At 31.5% G+C, this 19,159-nt stretch overlaps 4 protein-coding genes across 5 annotated transcripts; 2 read left to right on the top strand and 2 right to left on the bottom strand.

Annotated features, from left to right (window-relative positions):
• LOC104766584 (vacuolar protein sorting-associated protein 2 homolog 1) lies at positions 117 to 2,153 on the top strand. The gene is made up of 5 exons (XM_010490497.1): positions 117 to 349; positions 775 to 905; positions 1,171 to 1,275; positions 1,368 to 1,628; positions 1,832 to 2,153. Exons 1-5 carry the CDS (start codon positions 310 to 312, stop codon positions 1,970 to 1,972), a joined length of 678 nt encoding a protein of 225 aa, XP_010488799.1. The 5' UTR covers positions 117 to 309; the 3' UTR covers positions 1,973 to 2,153.
• Positions 2,478 to 3,041, top strand: LOC104766583. Its single transcript, XM_010490495.2, has one exon. It carries the CDS (start codon positions 2,578 to 2,580, stop codon positions 2,926 to 2,928), a length of 351 nt encoding a protein of 116 aa, XP_010488797.1. The 5' UTR covers positions 2,478 to 2,577; the 3' UTR covers positions 2,929 to 3,041.
• LOC104766582 (replication protein A 70 kDa DNA-binding subunit A) lies at positions 2,967 to 6,093 on the bottom strand. The gene is made up of 3 exons (XM_010490494.2): positions 5,985 to 6,093; positions 5,575 to 5,882; positions 2,967 to 4,847 (listed from the first exon to the last, which is right to left on the bottom strand). The coding sequence occupies exons 2-3, from the start codon at positions 5,844 to 5,846 to the stop codon at positions 3,197 to 3,199; spliced, it is 1,923 nt and encodes a 640-aa protein (XP_010488796.1). The 5' UTR covers positions 5,847 to 5,882; positions 5,985 to 6,093; the 3' UTR covers positions 2,967 to 3,196.
• LOC104766581 (protein ELF4-LIKE 3) lies at positions 8,330 to 11,580 on the bottom strand. Of its 2 annotated transcripts, none has more exons than XM_010490493.2 (2): positions 11,337 to 11,580; positions 8,330 to 8,877 (listed from the first exon to the last, which is right to left on the bottom strand). In XM_010490493.2, the coding sequence occupies exon 2, from the start codon at positions 8,865 to 8,867 to the stop codon at positions 8,544 to 8,546; it is 324 nt and encodes a 107-aa protein (XP_010488795.1). In that variant the 5' UTR covers positions 8,868 to 8,877; positions 11,337 to 11,580; the 3' UTR covers positions 8,330 to 8,543. The 2 variants fall into 2 exon arrangements, with proteins under 2 accessions (XP_010488795.1, XP_019096796.1); XM_019241251.1 differs by lacking the exon at positions 11,337 to 11,580 and adding an exon at positions 10,457 to 10,480.

Genomic DNA, 19,159 nt, shown 5'->3' with positions numbered 1-19,159 from the left:
GGGGAGGGGGGGGGGGTTTGTTCCAAACAAAAAGATAGGAGTCAGATATTAATATTAAGAAAGATTTGTACTATAGTTGATAAATATAAGAAACTTGAGGTTCCTCCTTCCTTCTTTACGACGAAGAAAAAGAAGAGTCAAGAATCTCTTTCTCTCTTTCACGCGTTTCGTCGTTCCGATCGAAAGGTTTTTTTTTTTTTTAGCAGAAAAATTTTCAATAAATTTCGTTGGAGCTTTCTTCTTCTTCAACGGTTCGAGATTTGGTGTTTTTTTTTTACTTTAAATTTGGTTCATCGTATTAAATCTATCATGATGAATTCAATCTTCGGAAAGCGTAAAACTCCCGCAGGTTCTTCTTAATCCTTCGCTCCCTCTCTCTCTCTCTTTTTCGTCTGTTGTTGCTACTCGATTTCATTTTTTACTTAGTGAAAAATTTCATGTAGGTTTAGGATTGGATTTGAAATCGGATCCAATTAGGTTTTTTTAATGTGTTTGATCGTTTTGATGAAGTGATATTATAGCATTTGATTGGTTTGATGATTTGCCTTTTAATTATGTGAGGATGACTTGTCTCTTTTGCTTTGTTTCAATCAAAAAGGGTTATTACATGATATTTATTGTGCAGTGTTTTGTGTAGCCTTAAAAGTGAAGTTTTGATTAGTTGCTTTAGTTGCTCTGTTTCAAATCATATGTTAGTGCATTGTTTTGTGTAGCTTAAAGAGAGTGAATTTTTTTATATTAAATCATGTATTTTTTTTTTTGTTTTGTTTGCAGAGCTACTGCGGGAGAACAAGCGGATGCTGGATAAGTCGATCAGAGAGATAGAGAGGGAGAGGCAAGGCCTTCAAACTCAAGAAAAGAAACTCATCGCCGAGATTAAAAAGACCGCTAAGCAAGGCCAGATGGTTTGTTTTTTCTCTTCTACCCTACGTTCTTCATTACCTACCATGTATATTTTATTTTGTGTGGAAGTTAAAATGACTAGCTGAGTTAGTTAGTTGACAACTCTGTGCTGCTCCTTCTCTGTTTATAGCTATCCCTCTACAGTTTCTGCATCACTAAATGATTACACTGATGCTAAAAGTAGGTGTCTGAACAGGCTGTGTTCTTTCAAAGTTACGACATACTTGTGTCAATTGACTTATCATTTGTTGGATAACTTTCTCACAGGGAGCTGTTAAAGTGATGGCAAAGGATCTTATCAGAACGCGGCACCAGATTGAGAAGTTCTACAAGCTTAAATCCCAACTCCAAGGTGTATCTCTCAGGATCCAGGTATGCACCAAAAGGTCTTAATGAAAGAAACGCATTATACTTTTATGTCCTGCAAAGGCAATAATAATCAACTTATGTTTCGTTTTCTTCAGACTCTGAAATCAACACAAGCGATGGGTGAGGCGATGAAAGGTGTGACTAAAGCTATGGGGCAGATGAACAGGCAGATGAACCTCCCTTCTCTGCAGAAAATCATGCAAGAATTTGAGAGGCAGAACGAGAAAATGGAGATGGTCTCTGAGGTCATGGGAGATGCTATTGATGATGCTTTGGAAGGAGATGAGGAAGAAGAAGAGACTGAAGATCTTGTTAGTCAAGTCCTTGACGAAATCGGAATCGACATCAACCAAGAGGTAAAAACATCAAAATCTTAGCTACCATTTACTCTACTTTTCCACTTATGGATGTTAAATCTGAATAAACTGAAACATCTTATACAAACTTTTAAAAAAAACTCGATCTTGAAACTGTATACTTGTTATATAGAGCCCTTTAGGTTTTACATTGGTTACCATACTTAACAAAACTGATTGGACTTTTTATATCTGTGTTTCAGCTGGTGAATGCTCCATCTGGTGCGGTCGCAGTACCAGCAACAAAGAACAAAGTGGTACAAGCTGAGGCAACCGGAGCTGAGGATGGCGGAGGAATAGATAGTGACCTTCAGGCGAGGTTGGACAACCTTCGAAAAATGTGAAGCCTTTTTGGGTTTTTTTTGTATCATATTTACTGAGGGGTTGATTACTTTTCAACTTCAAAGGCAAATGTTGCCAACAATATGTTTACGTTTTGGGGGTGGGTTTGTAATAATTTCATAATTTGTGATCACTGAGAATTTATCCCTACTGATTATTTGTTCAAACACTTTGTATATACAATTTAAGTGTGTGAGAACTGAGAACCAAAATTGTTGGAACTATTTTTATGTTCTTCATAAAATTTTCCAAAATCTTAATCGAACCGAAAACTATCCACCTCTCAATTCGGTTTTACCTTAACCAATTTGTCAATTATGGAATCGGAGACTCGATGTACTACAGTACGATATTTTTTTTATCACGCCCAATAGCAACCACAGTAATCTCAAATGAAGATAACGTTATCTATCCAATAAGCCATTTGGAAGCTTAGACGCTGCCACGTAAGACTCATATCTCACACCTCCAATCTCCGAACATCATTTTCCCAAATCTCCCTTGTCAAATACCATTCTCCTCAGCAACTTCACACATTTCGAAAGAGAAGAATCTCACAATATCAATCTAGAGAGACAGAGAGAGAGACCAAAAGAGATCGGAAGATATGGCTTCTACCTCCGCGATGTCATTGGTCACGCCACTTAACCAGACCCGTTCATCTCCTTTCCTCAAACCATTGACTCTGAAACCATCCAAGGCCTTGGTTGCACCTGGAGGCAGAGCACAGAGACTCCAAGTTAAGGCGCTCAAGATGGACAAAGCTTTGGCCGGAATCTCTGCGGCTGCTCTCACTGCTTCCATGGTTATCCCGGATGTCGCTGAAGCTGCTGGTTCTGGAATCTCTCCTTCCCTCAAGAATTTCTTGCTCAGTATTGCTTCTGGTGGCCTCGTCCTCACCGTCATCATTGGTGTCGTCCTCGGCGTCTCCAACTTCGACCCTGTCAAGAGAACCTAAGCTTAACCTATATATCTTTCTTACACCATTGTAATCTGTTCTCTTTCTCTGTGTATTCGTTTGATGTTGCAGCAATGAACTTTTGTCAAAAGTAATATTTGTTGTTTCTTGAATCCGAAAAACCAAATGAGATTTGAAACCATAACGCTTAAGCTTCATTGAATCAAAAAGATTCAACAGAATTCATCATATAGTAGGGTACTAAACTCAAGTTTGCATATTCTGAGTTGTTACATGAAAACTCTCAATGTAAAACCTATAAAATACCTTACCTTATGAGCAAATCAAGCAAGAATTTACTTTCGGATGTATAATTCACCGCATCTACCTTCACCACTGTCATCTTAACTCTTTGTTCATCCCCATACGATTCCTCTTTGATCTTCAGCTTTAACATATACTGATGAAACAGTCTGTCTCTAACAATCTCTGCAAATTCTTCCTCCTTCTCTAGTTCGTATTTCAATGCGTAAAGCTTCTTAGCCGGACATCCCATGATTTCTTCTCCCGTTTCTTGAAACGCAGTTACCCAAGTCAACCCAGTGTGGTCTTGTATCTGCACCTGAAGCAGGTATCTGTAGTCGCAATCATCAGACTCTTGGTTGCACCGGTCACAGAGCCACCTGTTTGTTCCAGACCGTGTCACCTTTTTGTTGCATTGTTTATCTCCAATCATCAAAGGGCAAGCTGTGTAACAGAAGCTATCTGTTTTGATGAATGATACAGTTGCTTTCACAGTGATCCAGTCAGGCTTCTCTGATCTTCCAAGGCCTTCCTCTTTGATCTGAGAAACACTTTTTCTTATCTCATTCCTTGAACTTCCTCCAGGCATGGTATCTCTAGAAATGGAGAAGGATGCAGTATCTTTTCCCCCGTGATCGAACCAGTTCCTCAGTTTATGGGCTTCAGGGAAATCTGGATTTATGAAAAGCTGTGTTGAAGAGATTGTCCCCACAGACTTCCCACTGAAGTCGCTTACTTTTCCAGCTTTTATAGCTAAAACCGGGTGAGAGGCTGAATCAACCATCTCTTCAAGTTGCCGACCATCTCGGTTACAGAATTCTCCCCATAATGTTACCTCTACAGCTTTTCCCGATTCATCCTTCAGATTCAGGATTCTCCTATGGGTTTCCATCCCATTCTTTCTCAAGATTGGCACTGAGGGGTTCACAGAAGTCACAACCCCAATCACATCGAGTATGGTATTGTTCTCAGCGTCCTCAATGTCACCTATAGGACGGAAGGAGAACTGTTGCCTTGGTATGGAGCCATCTTCATCAGGGCAAAGCTCCACAGTCGATGTTGACTCCAAGAAAATTTCCCACTCATTCTTTAAGTGGTTGAAATTTTTCTGTGCAGGCTTCAAACTTCCCTTTGAAATCAAATATACCTTCCCAACCTCAGTGACATCATAGAATCGGTCGACAACAGCATTAAAGCAGGTAACCCGAATCTCCCCTCCATCAGAGTCAAGCAGATCAAACGAGAAAACTTTTCCATCTCCTTTTGCATTATTATATCGTCGGATATCTCCTTTCGCAGTTACTCTAGCCTTAATAGCCCACCGACCTTGGTATGGATTGAGAGCAGCAATAGGGATGACTCGAGCTGGAGCCTCGTTCTTCATTATGGGTCCATGATTTCTGTAGCTTGCAGGCGGTTGATATGAAGGTTGAACAGATGGCCTGAAACTTGAAGTACTGTTGGCTGGATTATGAATGTTTGTGCCTCTGGGAGGTGCTTTATTAACTGAATGCTGAACCGTTGGTTCATTAAAACCAACCCTATTCGAAGGTTGTATATTGCCTACAGCTGAAAGCGTCTTTTGGGTTTCTGTATCTGTTTCTCCAAATATTGCGGGGTTCCCGACTGTCTCAGAATGTGGTACTATTGTCTCCATTTTCAGCACCACAATAACCCTGTACACAGATGCATAGAGGCATACGAAAATTACCATCAAAGAAGGTAAAACTCCTTCAAATATATCATGCTCAACAAATCAAATCTAAAACTATATTTTCCACTAACACAATCAACAAAATAGTCTCCATTTACATCACTAAAAGATACCCAGCACATCTGCCAACCAACCATTAAATACCATGAACTACAAACAAAAAAAACACCACAAATCTTTGGCACTAGTTAATTTTCTAACCAAAATCATTCATCAATACCAGATAAAATAGAAACAGTAAAAGCAACTGACTACAACAGTCCTCAGTGAAAGGTGTCTATCTAAAGCGAAGCTATCATTGCTTTTGCAAAATCATTGTCAGTTTGTCACAAATGCCACACTAGGAATGCTCGAAATCATTACAGGCTATTTACTCTCCTTATCAAGGCACAGAATAAGAAACTTAGTACATCACAGAATCAAAGAGCTGTATCCAAAGCCAAAACTAGTGTACAGATTTCGTTCTCATGCCAAAACTATAGATGCGACTATAAAACACAAACGTCCAACAAAACCACACAGATAAACATTTTCTCCCTTCATACGAAAAATCAGTAACAATACTTATCAAACCTCCAATTCACACTTACTGTACTAAAAATTCAAACACTATCACGGCAAACAACAAATCAGAGATCACTTTCAACACAATGGTGGTCTAGATCTAGCCAGAGAGGAGAAAAAATTACTTGCGGCCTTTGACATCGCTGCAAATGTAATCAATAAGCTGAACGATAGATCCTTTATCAACTTGTCCGGACTTGACCCGATCATTAAGCTGAACCGCGACCATAGCATGTTGAGCTGAAACACCATCGGAAATGAGGAAACGATACCTCTCCTGGCTTCTCTCTTGGCTTCTCCCTATCATTTTGATATCTAAAACCTGCAACAACGGCTTCAAATTGACGTCGCCGGCGTTTATCGCCTTGATTGCGTTCGGAGTCAAACTCACCGGCATAACGAAATGTTGATTTCCAGATCCCGGCGCGAAACCCTAGAAAAATGGAGAAAACCAAATCTATGAATGAACCGAGAAAAGGAATGAGGAAATAAACATACGGCGAAACAGAGCGTGAGGAAGACGGAGATTTTGAACCTAGACGGTGGTGGTGGTGACTGGTGTTGAGAGATGATTCCTCTGAAAGTTTCGCTGAATTTTGCGGGAGAAGCTTAAAAGATGTTGTTGTTGCGGTTGCGGGTCGGGCAAAACATTTCATGAGCATTTTTTTTATTCAATTTTGAAACTTTTGCTATTCAGTTCAAAATGACTATTTTGCCCTCGACTCGTAACTGTGACCGACTTTAATAAACAAAAAAGAAAAAAAATTATTCATTCTCAAAGACTCAGGCCTTGATTGGAAGAGGATACGAAGAAGTTTTTTTTTAATTTTATCATCCAATCAACATTTATTAAGAGAGCATATAAGAGAGCATTTAGAAGCTACAATGCTCTAAAATATTTCCCAAAACATTTGACTCTAAAATATTAATATATATTAAATTAATTTTTAAATAATTAATTTATTTTGTAAAAATAGAAAATTATGATTTTATAAAAGATAAATTTATTTGTTATAAAATAATATATATGAGAAACTACTTAATGTTATTATGGAAAATAATATAATAATTTATTTAATACATTAAAATATTAATATGGATATAACGTTTATAATATATATTTCTGTTTTATTTTAATTTAATGTGTTATTATATATTTTAAAAATTTATTGAAATTAAAAATGTAAATATAGATATAAACTTTTATAAAAAATTATAATATATATTAATTATTTGTAATTAATGTGTAACATTATAAATATATATAATTAAAAATTATTAAATTACACATTTATATATATAACACTTTATAAAATTGATTAAATCTAAAATATATTTTTAAAAAATTATATAGCAATGAGTAATAATTTTTTTTAATGAAACACATTTAAATTATATTTTTTAATTAATATCATATATTAAATATAAATATAATATCTAATACTCCACTATACCAATCAACTAAATGTGTTATATTAATCAGAGCATACAGCTTATGCACCTTAATGCTTATGCTGCATAATGCTAATGCTCTAGTATATGTTGTTCCAATCAAGCCCTCAAAGTATTCAACGAACAGCGATGACGTAATAATTATATTATTATTTTTATAGTAAAGGGGTATAGGATTTTTAATTGTATACCTGTCACAACAACTTATATTTATTTTGTTGACAAAAACATTATGAATTAGTATAAAATGAATTTCTGTTGTTTTTTAAAGTACAAAATTTACATGGTCTGGCTTATAGTACATTTTCTCCTTTAAGTAAGTCTAATGTTAAACAACATTATTTTTAGTTAATACTCCTATAAAATGGTCTCATCCTCACTTTATGTTCCTATAAAAACTGTTCCTTCAAACCACGAGAGCTATAGCCTATACTTATGGAACAATAAACCTAGATTTCTTATTAGAACACCCTCTCTAATCTCTAATTCTTGTTTCCTATAACAATTTATCTCAAATATCTAATTCTTCTTTTCTGTAACAATTTATCTCTAGTAACTAATTCTTGTTTATATATAACATTCACTTCAGAAAAAAAGGTTCTTGTGACGTTAGCTTGAGAATGTATAAGTTCTTTTGTCACAAATTTGTGACTTTTTAGTTACTATGTTGTGACATTTAAAAAAAAATCATAAATTCATAATTATTTCGTCACAATATTATTACGAATTAAGTCTTTACTGAAAATTATCTTTATTAGCGACTAAATGGTGTCGATATTATTAATTGTAACAAGAGTGACAGTTTTATTACAATTATATAGTCACAAATAGTGACGTTTATTTGAGAAAAAAAATATTTGTCGCACATTTGTGACTGTTTAGATATTTTATTGGGGAAAAAATTATACAACTTCGTAATTGTTTGTTATAATAATTTAAGTCATAAGTAAATGGTATTATGACATTTTTTGTTAAACATACATTGATTAACCAGTTAAATATATTTTTACATAGAGAATGATCATTGTATTTTATTAAGGAAAATACAAATTAATAATTAAAAACTTTCTTTTATAAACTAAATCAATTACATCTTGAACATTTCATAATTATCCTTAAAAACTGAAAATTATTATATTGTTTATAAAGTAGATAACTATTTTAACTTATAGTTAATTATCCATCTTAAATTTACTTCATGTCTATCCTTCTCATGTCCACCACTTAATCCCTAAAACAACATGAATATAAACAAAAAGATTGTTATAACACTTAATGATTGTTAAACTGTGAAGAAATATTGTTAAAATAGTGTTATATTTTCATTAATTAGTGGCTAAACATAAAATAGTGTTATGTTTCTTAATAATTTTATGTAGGTTGTTCAATGAAATCTTGGCATGAGTGGGGATAATCTAACCTTGCTTAGAGAAAAAAAGAGATTAAGGAATAAACTGTTGACATTTGACAACAAAAGTAAACGAAAGGAAAATTCAGATAGTACATAAAATACGTGAGAGATAGTAGCAAAATATGCTCTCTACTAGTCTATGATCCCCCAGACTATGACTTTTTTTCTTTTTTTTTTTGACAAGAACTTTTCTTTTTATTTAAAGCCACATAAAACTAAACTCATTCAACTTCAAGCAGGCCTGATTCTCCTGTGGCCACCTGCTGAGTCTCCTTCGGAAGAAGCTTCCATGGATTTGGAGAAGTTGTTGGAAAGATCAACATAAAGATGTGCAACTTTTCTCACGTTATTGTTCAATTCTCGGATCAGACCGACGTTTCGTCCTAGGTTGCCTGGGATTTTGGACTCATGGTTTTGGTTTATCTCGTTTATAAGCAATCGGTTGTGGTCCAATATGTTTTGCACTTGAACAAAACTTTTCTGAAACGTTTGAAGAATCTTCCCATCCATCTCAGCTCCATTTCCCATCATCCCAGAGATTGTGTCTCCCTCCATTATTAGATACCTATCAAACAAATTTATCAATTGGATAAGATTCACAAACTCAAGAGTTGTGAGAAGATATATATACATGATGTATTACTATTAATATTATTGTCATGTGCAGACAAAAATAACGGATTTAGACTATTTCTACAAAGAGCAACTTTTCTTGGGTTTAGTAACATAATAAAAAAAGCTTAAATCAAACAATTAAAAAAAAAATCTCTTTGTAAAAACCCATAAGAACACAAAATGGTGTGTGTTTTTTTTATTGACAAATAAAATGGTTTTTTTTTTACTATTTAGTATTTACTCGACTGTTATCCACAAAACCAAGACAGAAACTAGAATAATATCCATTCCTATATATATTTTTTTTTATTTGGACTATAATAATAATAAAAAGAATAGCAAAAAGGGTCTGTGATTTTATACTTGGGACCAAAAGAAGAATCTGATGATCCAAAGTTAGCAGTCAATGTTTAGCAGGGAGGATGAGACATTTGTGGGTTCTGCTACTTGCTTCAGACAGACCTCATTACTATTCACAACCCATCAAACCATGAAAACAGAACTACCATTTAGTTTATACATTTTCATTTTCAGAACCACCACTCAATTAAAAATAATAATATTACTTACATATAGACATATTCAAATTATTATTTTATTGACGACAAACAAAAAAAAAATTATCACGGCCATTTTTTTAATGGTTGATGTTAGTTTTCAAGCTTGAAACTATATTAAGAATTACTGAATAAAATAAAATCATTAAATATGTATGTAGTAGTTTCCTATATAATTATAGTGTTATTGATTAGACATATAAAGTAATTATGTAAATCAGATGTATGATGTTGGATCAAGGGTTAATTCTTTTTGATTTTTTTTTTGGGGTCACCAGATATGTATGTTATTGGATCAAGAAAAATTAATCATTCTTTCAAAATACTTTACATTCTAGAGTTTTATTGATTTTTATTAGTAAACAATAGTGTAAATCTAATCATAAAATTAATTTATGGTAAAATTATTTGAAATATATAGAAATTTCAGCGCAAACATGACAGAAATATGTAAGATTTTAAATTCTTTATTTGAAAGGGAATTATATAGAAATGTCAAAAGGGATTAACCCACACTTCCATTCTTTTTTTTTTAAAGGTTATCTTTTAAAGGTTTTTTATAGCTCAAAGCCTCAAACTAAACCTTTTGCATCTGAAACTGAAAACAAATATATTATTATTCTACATATCCATATACATATTATTATTCATAACTCTTAAGAATGACCAACTTAAAAAAAAAACACCAATTTAAGTGAAAAAATGAAAAAGAAATCAAACAAAAGGCTAAGAACAAATCAACAAATACCGACCGATTCAACTTAAGTAAAAAAAAAGAAGACTCAAAACAAACAACAAAAGATAAAAACATTAACAAACTCGTATAATAATCTTTGTGTTAAGTTTCAACACTGAGTAATTTATTAGAAGAAAAAAGCTATAAAAAATACTCATAAATCACAATTGAAGAAACAATGAAGAATAGTGTGTAATGATGATATGAAAGACAAAAGAAGAGAAAAATTACGATACCTGCAGCAACAAGATAGTATATGACGATGANATTACTGAATAAAATAAAATCATTAAATATGTATGTAGTAGTTTCCTATATAATTATAGTGTTATTGATTAGACATATAAAGTAATTATGTAAATCAGATGTATGATGTTGGATCAAGGGTTAATTCTTTTTGATTTTTTTTTTGGGGTCACCAGATATGTATGTTATTGGATCAAGAAAAATTAATCATTCTTTCAAAATACTTTACATTCTAGAGTTTTATTGATTTTTATTAGTAAACAATAGTGTAAATCTAATCATAAAATTAATTTATGGTAAAATTATTTGAAATATATAGAAATTTCAGCGCAAACATGACAGAAATATGTAAGATTTTAAATTCTTTATTTGAAAGGGAATTATATAGAAATGTCAAAAGGGATTAACCCACACTTCCATTCTTTTTTTTTTAAAGGTTATCTTTTAAAGGTTTTTTATAGCTCAAAGCCTCAAACTAAACCTTTTGCATCTGAAACTGAAAACAAATATATTATTATTCTACATATCCATATACATATTATTATTCATAACTCTTAAGAATGACCAACTTAAAAAAAAAACACCAATTTAAGTGAAAAAATGAAAAAGAAATCAAACAAAAGGCTAAGAACAAATCAACAAATACCGACCGATTCAACTTAAGTAAAAAAAAAGAAGACTCAAAACAAACAACAAAAGATAAAAACATTAACAAACTCGTATAATAATCTTTGTGTTAAGTTTCAACACTGAGTAATTTATTAGAAGAAAAAAGCTATAAAAAATACTCATAAATCACAATTGAAGAAACAATGAAGAATAGTGTGTAATGATGATATGAAAGACAAAAGAAGAGAAAAATTACGATACCTGCAGCAACAAGATAGTATATGACGATGATATATATATAGAGAAAGAGAAGAATTTTCTCGAGAATATTGACAGACAAAGATCACCGATCGGAGGAATCTTTGAGATTTTTTTTTTTTTTTTTCTCGGAAACTCAGATTTTCTTTCTCTTTCTTTCTCGGAGAGTTGATGAGAGGAAAGAGAAGAGAATGAGATTTGACAGTCACGCAAAAGAGGACCCTCACTGTCTTAAAGATGGAATATATATCCAACCTCTTCTATAGTTCTTCTATCTACCAACTCTGTGTGTCCTACCAAGATTGATGTTTTAGAATATTTTTTTATCCCACAAAAATTGATATTTTATAAATTTCAAGAAGTAATCATTGAAAATATTTAAATTTTTGAATTATTATTGCTTTAAAATTAAATAATATCNTTTTTTTTTTTTTTTCTCTCGGAAACTCAGATTTTCTTTCTCTTTCTTTCTCGGAGAGTTGATGAGAGGAAAGAGAAGAGAATGAGATTTGACAGTCACGCAAAAGAGGACCCTCACTGTCTTAAAGATGGAATATATATCCAACCTCTTCTATAGTTCTTCTATCTACCAACTCTGTGTGTCCTACCAAGATTGATGTTTTAGAATATTTTTTTATCCCACAAAAATTGATATTTTATAAATTTCAAGAAGTAATCATTGAAAATATTTAAATTTTTGAATTATTATTGCTTTAAAATTAAATAATATCAGTTTAATTAAAGAAAAAATATATTTAAATTTAGTAATCATTGTTTTCTTTAAATATGTAAAAGCTTCAAAATATCAATATTTGTATAATAGAGAAAGTAATCATTGTTTTTTTAAAATGTGTAAAAGCTTCCAAACATAATGTTTATGGGATAGAGGGACTATTCTTAAATACTTCTTACTTCTTCCTTTGTTTTTTCTTTTTAAATTCTAATTCTATTCCATTTTATATAAATTATTGTTCTTTTCTTTCTAGCCGACTTCTTATAAAACAATAATATTATTATTTAAGATATTCCTACAATGACAAAAAAACGTTTTGGCTCATTTAAAATATTTGGTTCCGAACAGTAACGCAAATCATTACAATTTTATAAGCAAATATTTAAAATAGTGCAATATCGGTTTTACTATCATTTTTGTAAACCTTATATCATCGCAACATGGCATATCAACATGGGATTATTTATCACAACTATTGATTTTTTTTTTGGAATTATTTATTGTAAAAATAGAACATTAATAGTCGGGAAAAATATGTAGTTTTCGTTATCAGCCACACATGAAATATACGTGACTTATTTCCTAACCATACGTAACATAAGTTGTGTTTACATTGAGATACTATATGATGAGAAACGTGAATTATATGTTTTATTGTCTTTTTCTTTCTTTCTCTAAGATAGTGCGACAAAATATGTCTCATTCTCAACGTTAGGTCATATAAACAAGCATTATCTTCTTTTGGTTTTTGTCATTAACTAGCATGTTCTCGAGCAAGTTCTCTATAAGGATTCGTTAATTAAGAATATTAGCTAGCTACTGCAAGTTGAGTGTGTGTATAGTTTAATTTCTCCGCATATTTGTAGATAAAAGAATAAGCAATATTAAGTAATAGTTACCAAAAAGATAAACTAATGAAATATGATTAGAGCTGTTAAGAAAATAGTTAGTCACTTGCTGGTTCTTTTTTGAGAATATTTAACAAGAAAACCCCTCAACATTGACCGGATCCATTTTTAAACTCTCAACTATTTTGTTGGTAAATTAAACCCATAATTTAAAATTGCTAATAAATCGAAAACAAAACCGTTAATAAATTTGACCCTCCATCTATAAAAATATTTATATTTAAGTTTAGTCTGCGGTACCAAAATTTGATTTAACTAAAACAAAAATAACTGAGTGTTAGTTTTTTAAACAAAAGAAACAATAAAACCTTGTAGAAAAATGTAAAATGTTGATTTATGTCAATTTTTGTTTTGTTTTGTTGTTGTAAATACGGCTCATAACGAGGGTTTTGCATAAAATATGAGTAAATTTCTACAAAACCAGAATCAAAAAGAATCGTGTGATTGTGATGTGTTTTAAAACAAATGCTTAGCAGTGTAGTCGATCTTTTTTTTTTTTTTTTTTAAACCAGTATAGCCGATCTTGTAATATTAAAACTGATTGTTTGGTTAGAATTTTTAAAATTTATATATGAAAATATTGTTAACGTTTATCTTTCAACTTAACTACTAATAATGAACTATTTTTCTAATTAATATTTGGTTGAAATAAACATTTTTAAGTAATAGAATACATGTTGGATTCAATTTCGTTGATTGATACAATACTTTATACTGCATAAATTTACAATGTTGTTTTTGGAACGCCAAATCTGTAGCTCTATGTATATATATATATATATATATATATATATATATATCAGCCTAACTACACTTACATTATACGAAAACCTAGTATATATATAGTTTTTTTTTTGAACAAATCCTAGTATATATATAGTTATACCTTATTTATATCTTATTATATAAAACTTAATGTTAAAATTATTCATTAATGAGATTATGACACATGTCAATTGTATTAATAAGATGTTGATATGTGTCTAACATACTGTTTAACATGTTCGCAACATGCGTTAAATTAACGATCTTAGATTTTGACACATGTCTAAGTTAATCGCTAAAAAAAAAGTTAAAAAATATTTACCAAAGACAAAAAAAATTAATCCAAAAACAAAAAGGAAATATTTATCTATCACCATAAGGAAACAGAGCATATGTCTTATTATATAAGGATGTAATATTAAGTGGTATACCATATCAAATCAAAATCTTAAGTACGCTAGAAAATCATGAACACTAAAGAGACAAATACAAACCATGAAAGATCAGAATACCTTGTTAGCAAAAGAAGGTATCATGAGTGATTGTTATGATCGAAAAAACACTTGCAGATGAACCTCATATAAGGCTGAATTTAACTATGCTTTATATATGGATAGACAAACTAAATTAATGTATAACTACAATCTTTATATAATGCTACACATATATCTTTGACTACTTCCACTTATCTGACTATTTACATATCTATGAATAATAGACATCATATTATTTTAAAATTTTCATTGATTTTTATTGTCTAACATAGTTTACTAAAATGTAGGGTTCCCAAATTACAATTTCGTAATAGTAAGAACTTTTATTCTATTTATCTTATACAATTTTGGATGACGAATCTACGTACTATCAATATTTGTTTATTCCTTCTTTTAATATTTTAATTGATTATGTTGTAGAATTTTAAATTTTTTGTTATATTATTTAGTTAAATTTGATTTTCTTATTAGAAATTTGTGATATATTTTTAAAATAAAAGTTTCTATATTATTTTGAGTTTATTTTTTTTTCTTTCAGTTAAAGATATGTAAGATCAATATTTATTTATTCTTTTTAAAATAAATATTTTAAATTTCTTATGGTATAGTATTTTTAGATTTTTATTTTAGTTTATATTTTATATCTATAGATTATCTAAGACTCCTATATCATCGTGGTTATAACTTTTTATTTTTTAACTGTATTTTAATTTCTCAAATTTTATTGGGTTGGTCATAAACTCATTGCAATCATATATATATTTTCTCCTTAGTTTTTCATCCAAAACATTTTTTGAGTAAAAAAATTTAGTGGTTAAACAAACTGTCACTACAAATTTTAGTGGTGAAAAGAAACTACGTCAAAGTGAAAGACTGAAAACAAAGAGACAAAAATTATTTTTATTTGTTCACAAATACATTTTATAGGTGGTGATAAAGAACGTATTTTAACATTAAAATATTTTAGGGTGTAAGAATACATTATTAGTGGTAAAACATAGAGTAAAATTGTATGTGGATGCTAATAAGATGACGCTTTGACGGATTGATGCATGTAAAACATTTTGTGAATAAGTTGTTGAACGTTTTGAAATTAGACAATAATAATATTCGTAATAGCTAATGTTTGAAAACATTTTGGTGGTCGATAATTTAGCTTTAGATTATTGTAAGAATTGTAATAATAATTTTATAATAGTAAAAATAAATTACTGTATTAAATTAAAAACTTCTCTTTCACTAAAAACTTTTATCTATTTATTTTCGGAAAATATATTTCACTTTTTTAAAAATTTTAATTTTATTAAATAGTTTTAGAATCCGTGTTCTAATCTAGTATCAATCCAATAAAACTACAATGTGTTTCTCCTCAGGTGATGACACCTCAACATTTTGGAAAATTCTAGAGCTGACACCTCAGTTAAAATACGTAACCAATCAAATTATAAGAATTAATACAACTCATCATTTTTCTCGAGTAATAATCCTCGGTTCCACGTCATTTTACTCTAAATTTTTTTCTTTTTCTTATGTTAATATTGATTAAAAAGCATAAAAAGGTAAATATTACAAACCTAGGAAGCATGGAAACGTGGAAGGAGATGCGTTTCTCGCTCCGGAATCGGAAGTGGAAGCGCTGGAAATCGCTCAGAAGCTTCTCAGAATCGTGATTTCCAAATTATGGTGTTTGGAATCGCGGTGGAATCGCACGTTTCAGAGTTGGAAGCGTCGTAGACTTGTGGTATTCGATCAGAAAAGATGAAACAAAAAGTCATGAAGTTGTTTTGGGCCTTAAGTTTAATTTGTCGACCAACTTATTTTATTTTACAAACGTCAATAGTAAAACCTATTAACCTAATATATAAACAAAGTTGATGCCCTTTTGCAGTTTTGTTACCGTAAGCCTCTGAATCTTTTTTTCCAAATTATGAGTAAATTAAAAAATGTAATTTTAGTTTTGGTTTTTAAATAATAATCTAATTGTACTTGTTATTGTGTGTTTTCACTTTTCAAAGTTTTGTTTGAACATCAGCTTTTGGAGTGTTTTAAGAGTGACACATCATTAAAATTGATATCTAATAAGAACATTTTGATTAATACAACTCCTATACATCATTAAAATTGTGTTTCTAGATTATCTCAACCAATAATAATTATTTCATGTTCAAAATAAGTATTTCTAGATTTTAAGGAACTAACACATCGTTAAAATTGTGTAACCAATCAAATTATAAGACATATTATACACCATATCATATCAATATTTTTCAAAAAAAAATGTTTACACAATTACTTAAAATTGTGTAACCAATCAAATTATATTTAAAAACTAAATTGTGTAACCAATCAAATTATAGTTTTAAAACTAAACTGTGTAACCAATCAAATTATAAGAAATAATAAACAAAAAATAATAAATCATTTACAATTTAAAAAAATATAATGATATCAACCAGGTTAAAATTGTGTAACCAATTACTGAAAAAGCAGTGAAAACTAAATAATCATCTACTTAAAAATTACTTTAAAAATTAACCTAATCCTTATACTATTCTACAAAAGTATAATAGTATTAAAATAATACACAAAATCAGAGAAAAATGTTTTTAGTCAAGTGGTTACAGGCTTACAACATTACCTCTATGACTGATTCCAATGGAATTCGACTCCACTAAATCGCGTTCCAAAATATGTATATGTACTTTGACAAATATTAACTTTTCTAAACAATTAAAAAAACACTATAAAACAACATGTGATTAAATTTGTATTAAATACAAAAAAATACACCACAAGTTCAAACCACACTAATATATCTTCCACATTAGGGTAAAGAAAATAAAAGATAACATACATTAGGGTTAGTTAGGCTATTTATACAATTAAGTCCACCCGATTTAGATGTAAACATTTATAAGTCATTTTAAATTTGAGATTTTTCAAATTTTATTTTATTAGTGCATTTTTCTATTTTATCATTGTATACAGCATAGCTTTTACGATTAATCAATTCTAGAAAAGAAAGTTCATATTTTCAATAATTCAATATATCTAAAAAATAGTTACAAAAAGTATCCCATGACGTAGCGCGAGTCTAACCTATTATATATAAATATTTGACCACTTGTAAAGTAAGTACTGTATATAACCACAATTTAATCTGCTTGACTACCCTCTTTTGGGCTTAGGACCTTCTTTCTCATTTAGTGTCTTTCACTAGGTTGAGAATAGAACTTTAGACTGTAAAACATTTCCCGTGTAGCCGCTTTGTTCCTATTTACCATATCTTTTTGGTCTTTTAGCTTGAATTCGATCAGATGTTTAGGGTTTGTGTTCAAGGATCTTCATCATTTGTTGAGTTTTTCTTCAATTATTCGTGATGTCTTCAGCGATGGATAAAGCGTTGCTGGCTATGTCTCTCGAAGAAGTCGAAGAAGAAGTACCCTCTGAGATGTCAGATCTGCCTGAATTCTTATATGTGGAGAGAAATACCATTAGCCTGATTGGACGTACGCTTAACCCGCCGTGCCAGCCGATGAAGAATTTGATCCGCGACATGCCAAGGAAGTGGCAAAAGCCGGGAAGGATGAGAGGTTTTGCCCTCTCGAACGAAAGGTTCCAATTTATCTTCGATTCAGAGCAAGATCTTGTGGAAGTGTTAGCTAAAGGAGCTCACACCTATAATGATTGGTCAATAGGAGTGGATAGATGGTATGAGAATCCCCCGATAAATTATCTTCAACGTATTCCTATCTGGGTCCAGATCTGGAATCTCCCTGTAAACTACTATACGACTAAAGCTATTACAGCTTTGGGAGAGTTGATAGGGGAGGTTTTGGAAGTAGCTTTTGATCCAGACAAACCGCAAATCCAGGAGTTTGTTCGGCTTAAGGTCCTGTTCGATGTCTCAAGACCTTTGAGAAGATCAAAGGAGCTGAAACTCCCGCATGGAAAGTCTTCGGTGGTGAGGTTTCAGTACGAGCGAGTTCAAAAAAGATGTTACAAATGCCAAAGATTGACCCATGAAAAAGATGTCTGTCCCATCTTGATCCGAAAGTTGGAAGAGGAAGCTGAAGCTAAAAAAGTTGGGGCGTCTGTTGAAAAGAGTCCAAAAATCTTGTTCTTAAAAGAAAATGATCCGCTGTTTGGTATACTGAGAGAAGATCAGGTAGGGATCGACCCGTCTACTGGGAGACAAAGGATAGCTAATGATGTGTTAGAAGGTATGAGACAATACCTTTTGGTTAATAACAACGAGGATGGGCAGGTCAAAGCTGATCGGATCATAAAAACGGTGGGAGAGGTAGAAAAAGATCTGATAGCAAAGAAGACTGTTTTGCGTTTGGAGCAGGCTCCAGTTGTGCACTTAGATGTTAATAAGGTTAAGGGTATAGTCTTTAGCTTTGAAGAGATTGAAAGGGCTCCCCAGAGGGATAGGAGAATGGAAGTGGTTTCACAAGTACACTCAGAGTTGGGTAGAGAAGGCGAGGATAGTCTCTGGTTGGGAAAGAGTAATAACCAGCAGGATCCTGGATCTTTTGGGTCTTTCATGGCGTTGTCTCAGCCTTTTCAAGACAGAGCTACGGATTTTAGGACTGGGTTCAGTGAATCTAGTCCTTCCGGCTCAAAGTCAAAAAGAGGTAAACCAAGGAATAGACCTCCAACTAGGCTCAGAAAACCAAAAACTAAAAACAATACTCAACCTGGAGTTATTTCTCAACCTCAGATGGATTTAACTCGGTATGCAAAGGATAAGAGGAAAGCAGAAGGTGGAGGAACAAGCACTGCAAAATTTAAAAAGCTGAATCCTATTAAGGTGATCCCAAAGGAGGGATCGCCCAGTGCGTAATGAGCATACTGAGTTGGAATTGCCAAGGCTTGGGACGGTCTCAAGATTTGGTGATTCCTCGTCTCAAGGAAATGCGT

Source organism: Camelina sativa, chromosome 19 (genome assembly GCF_000633955.1).
Source record: "Camelina sativa cultivar DH55 chromosome 19, Cs, whole genome shotgun sequence".
Taxonomy (NCBI): Eukaryota; Viridiplantae; Streptophyta; class Magnoliopsida; order Brassicales; family Brassicaceae; genus Camelina; species Camelina sativa.
Note: the sequence above shows the minus strand (reverse complement) of the source record. Positions and strands in the feature narration are given on the sequence as shown.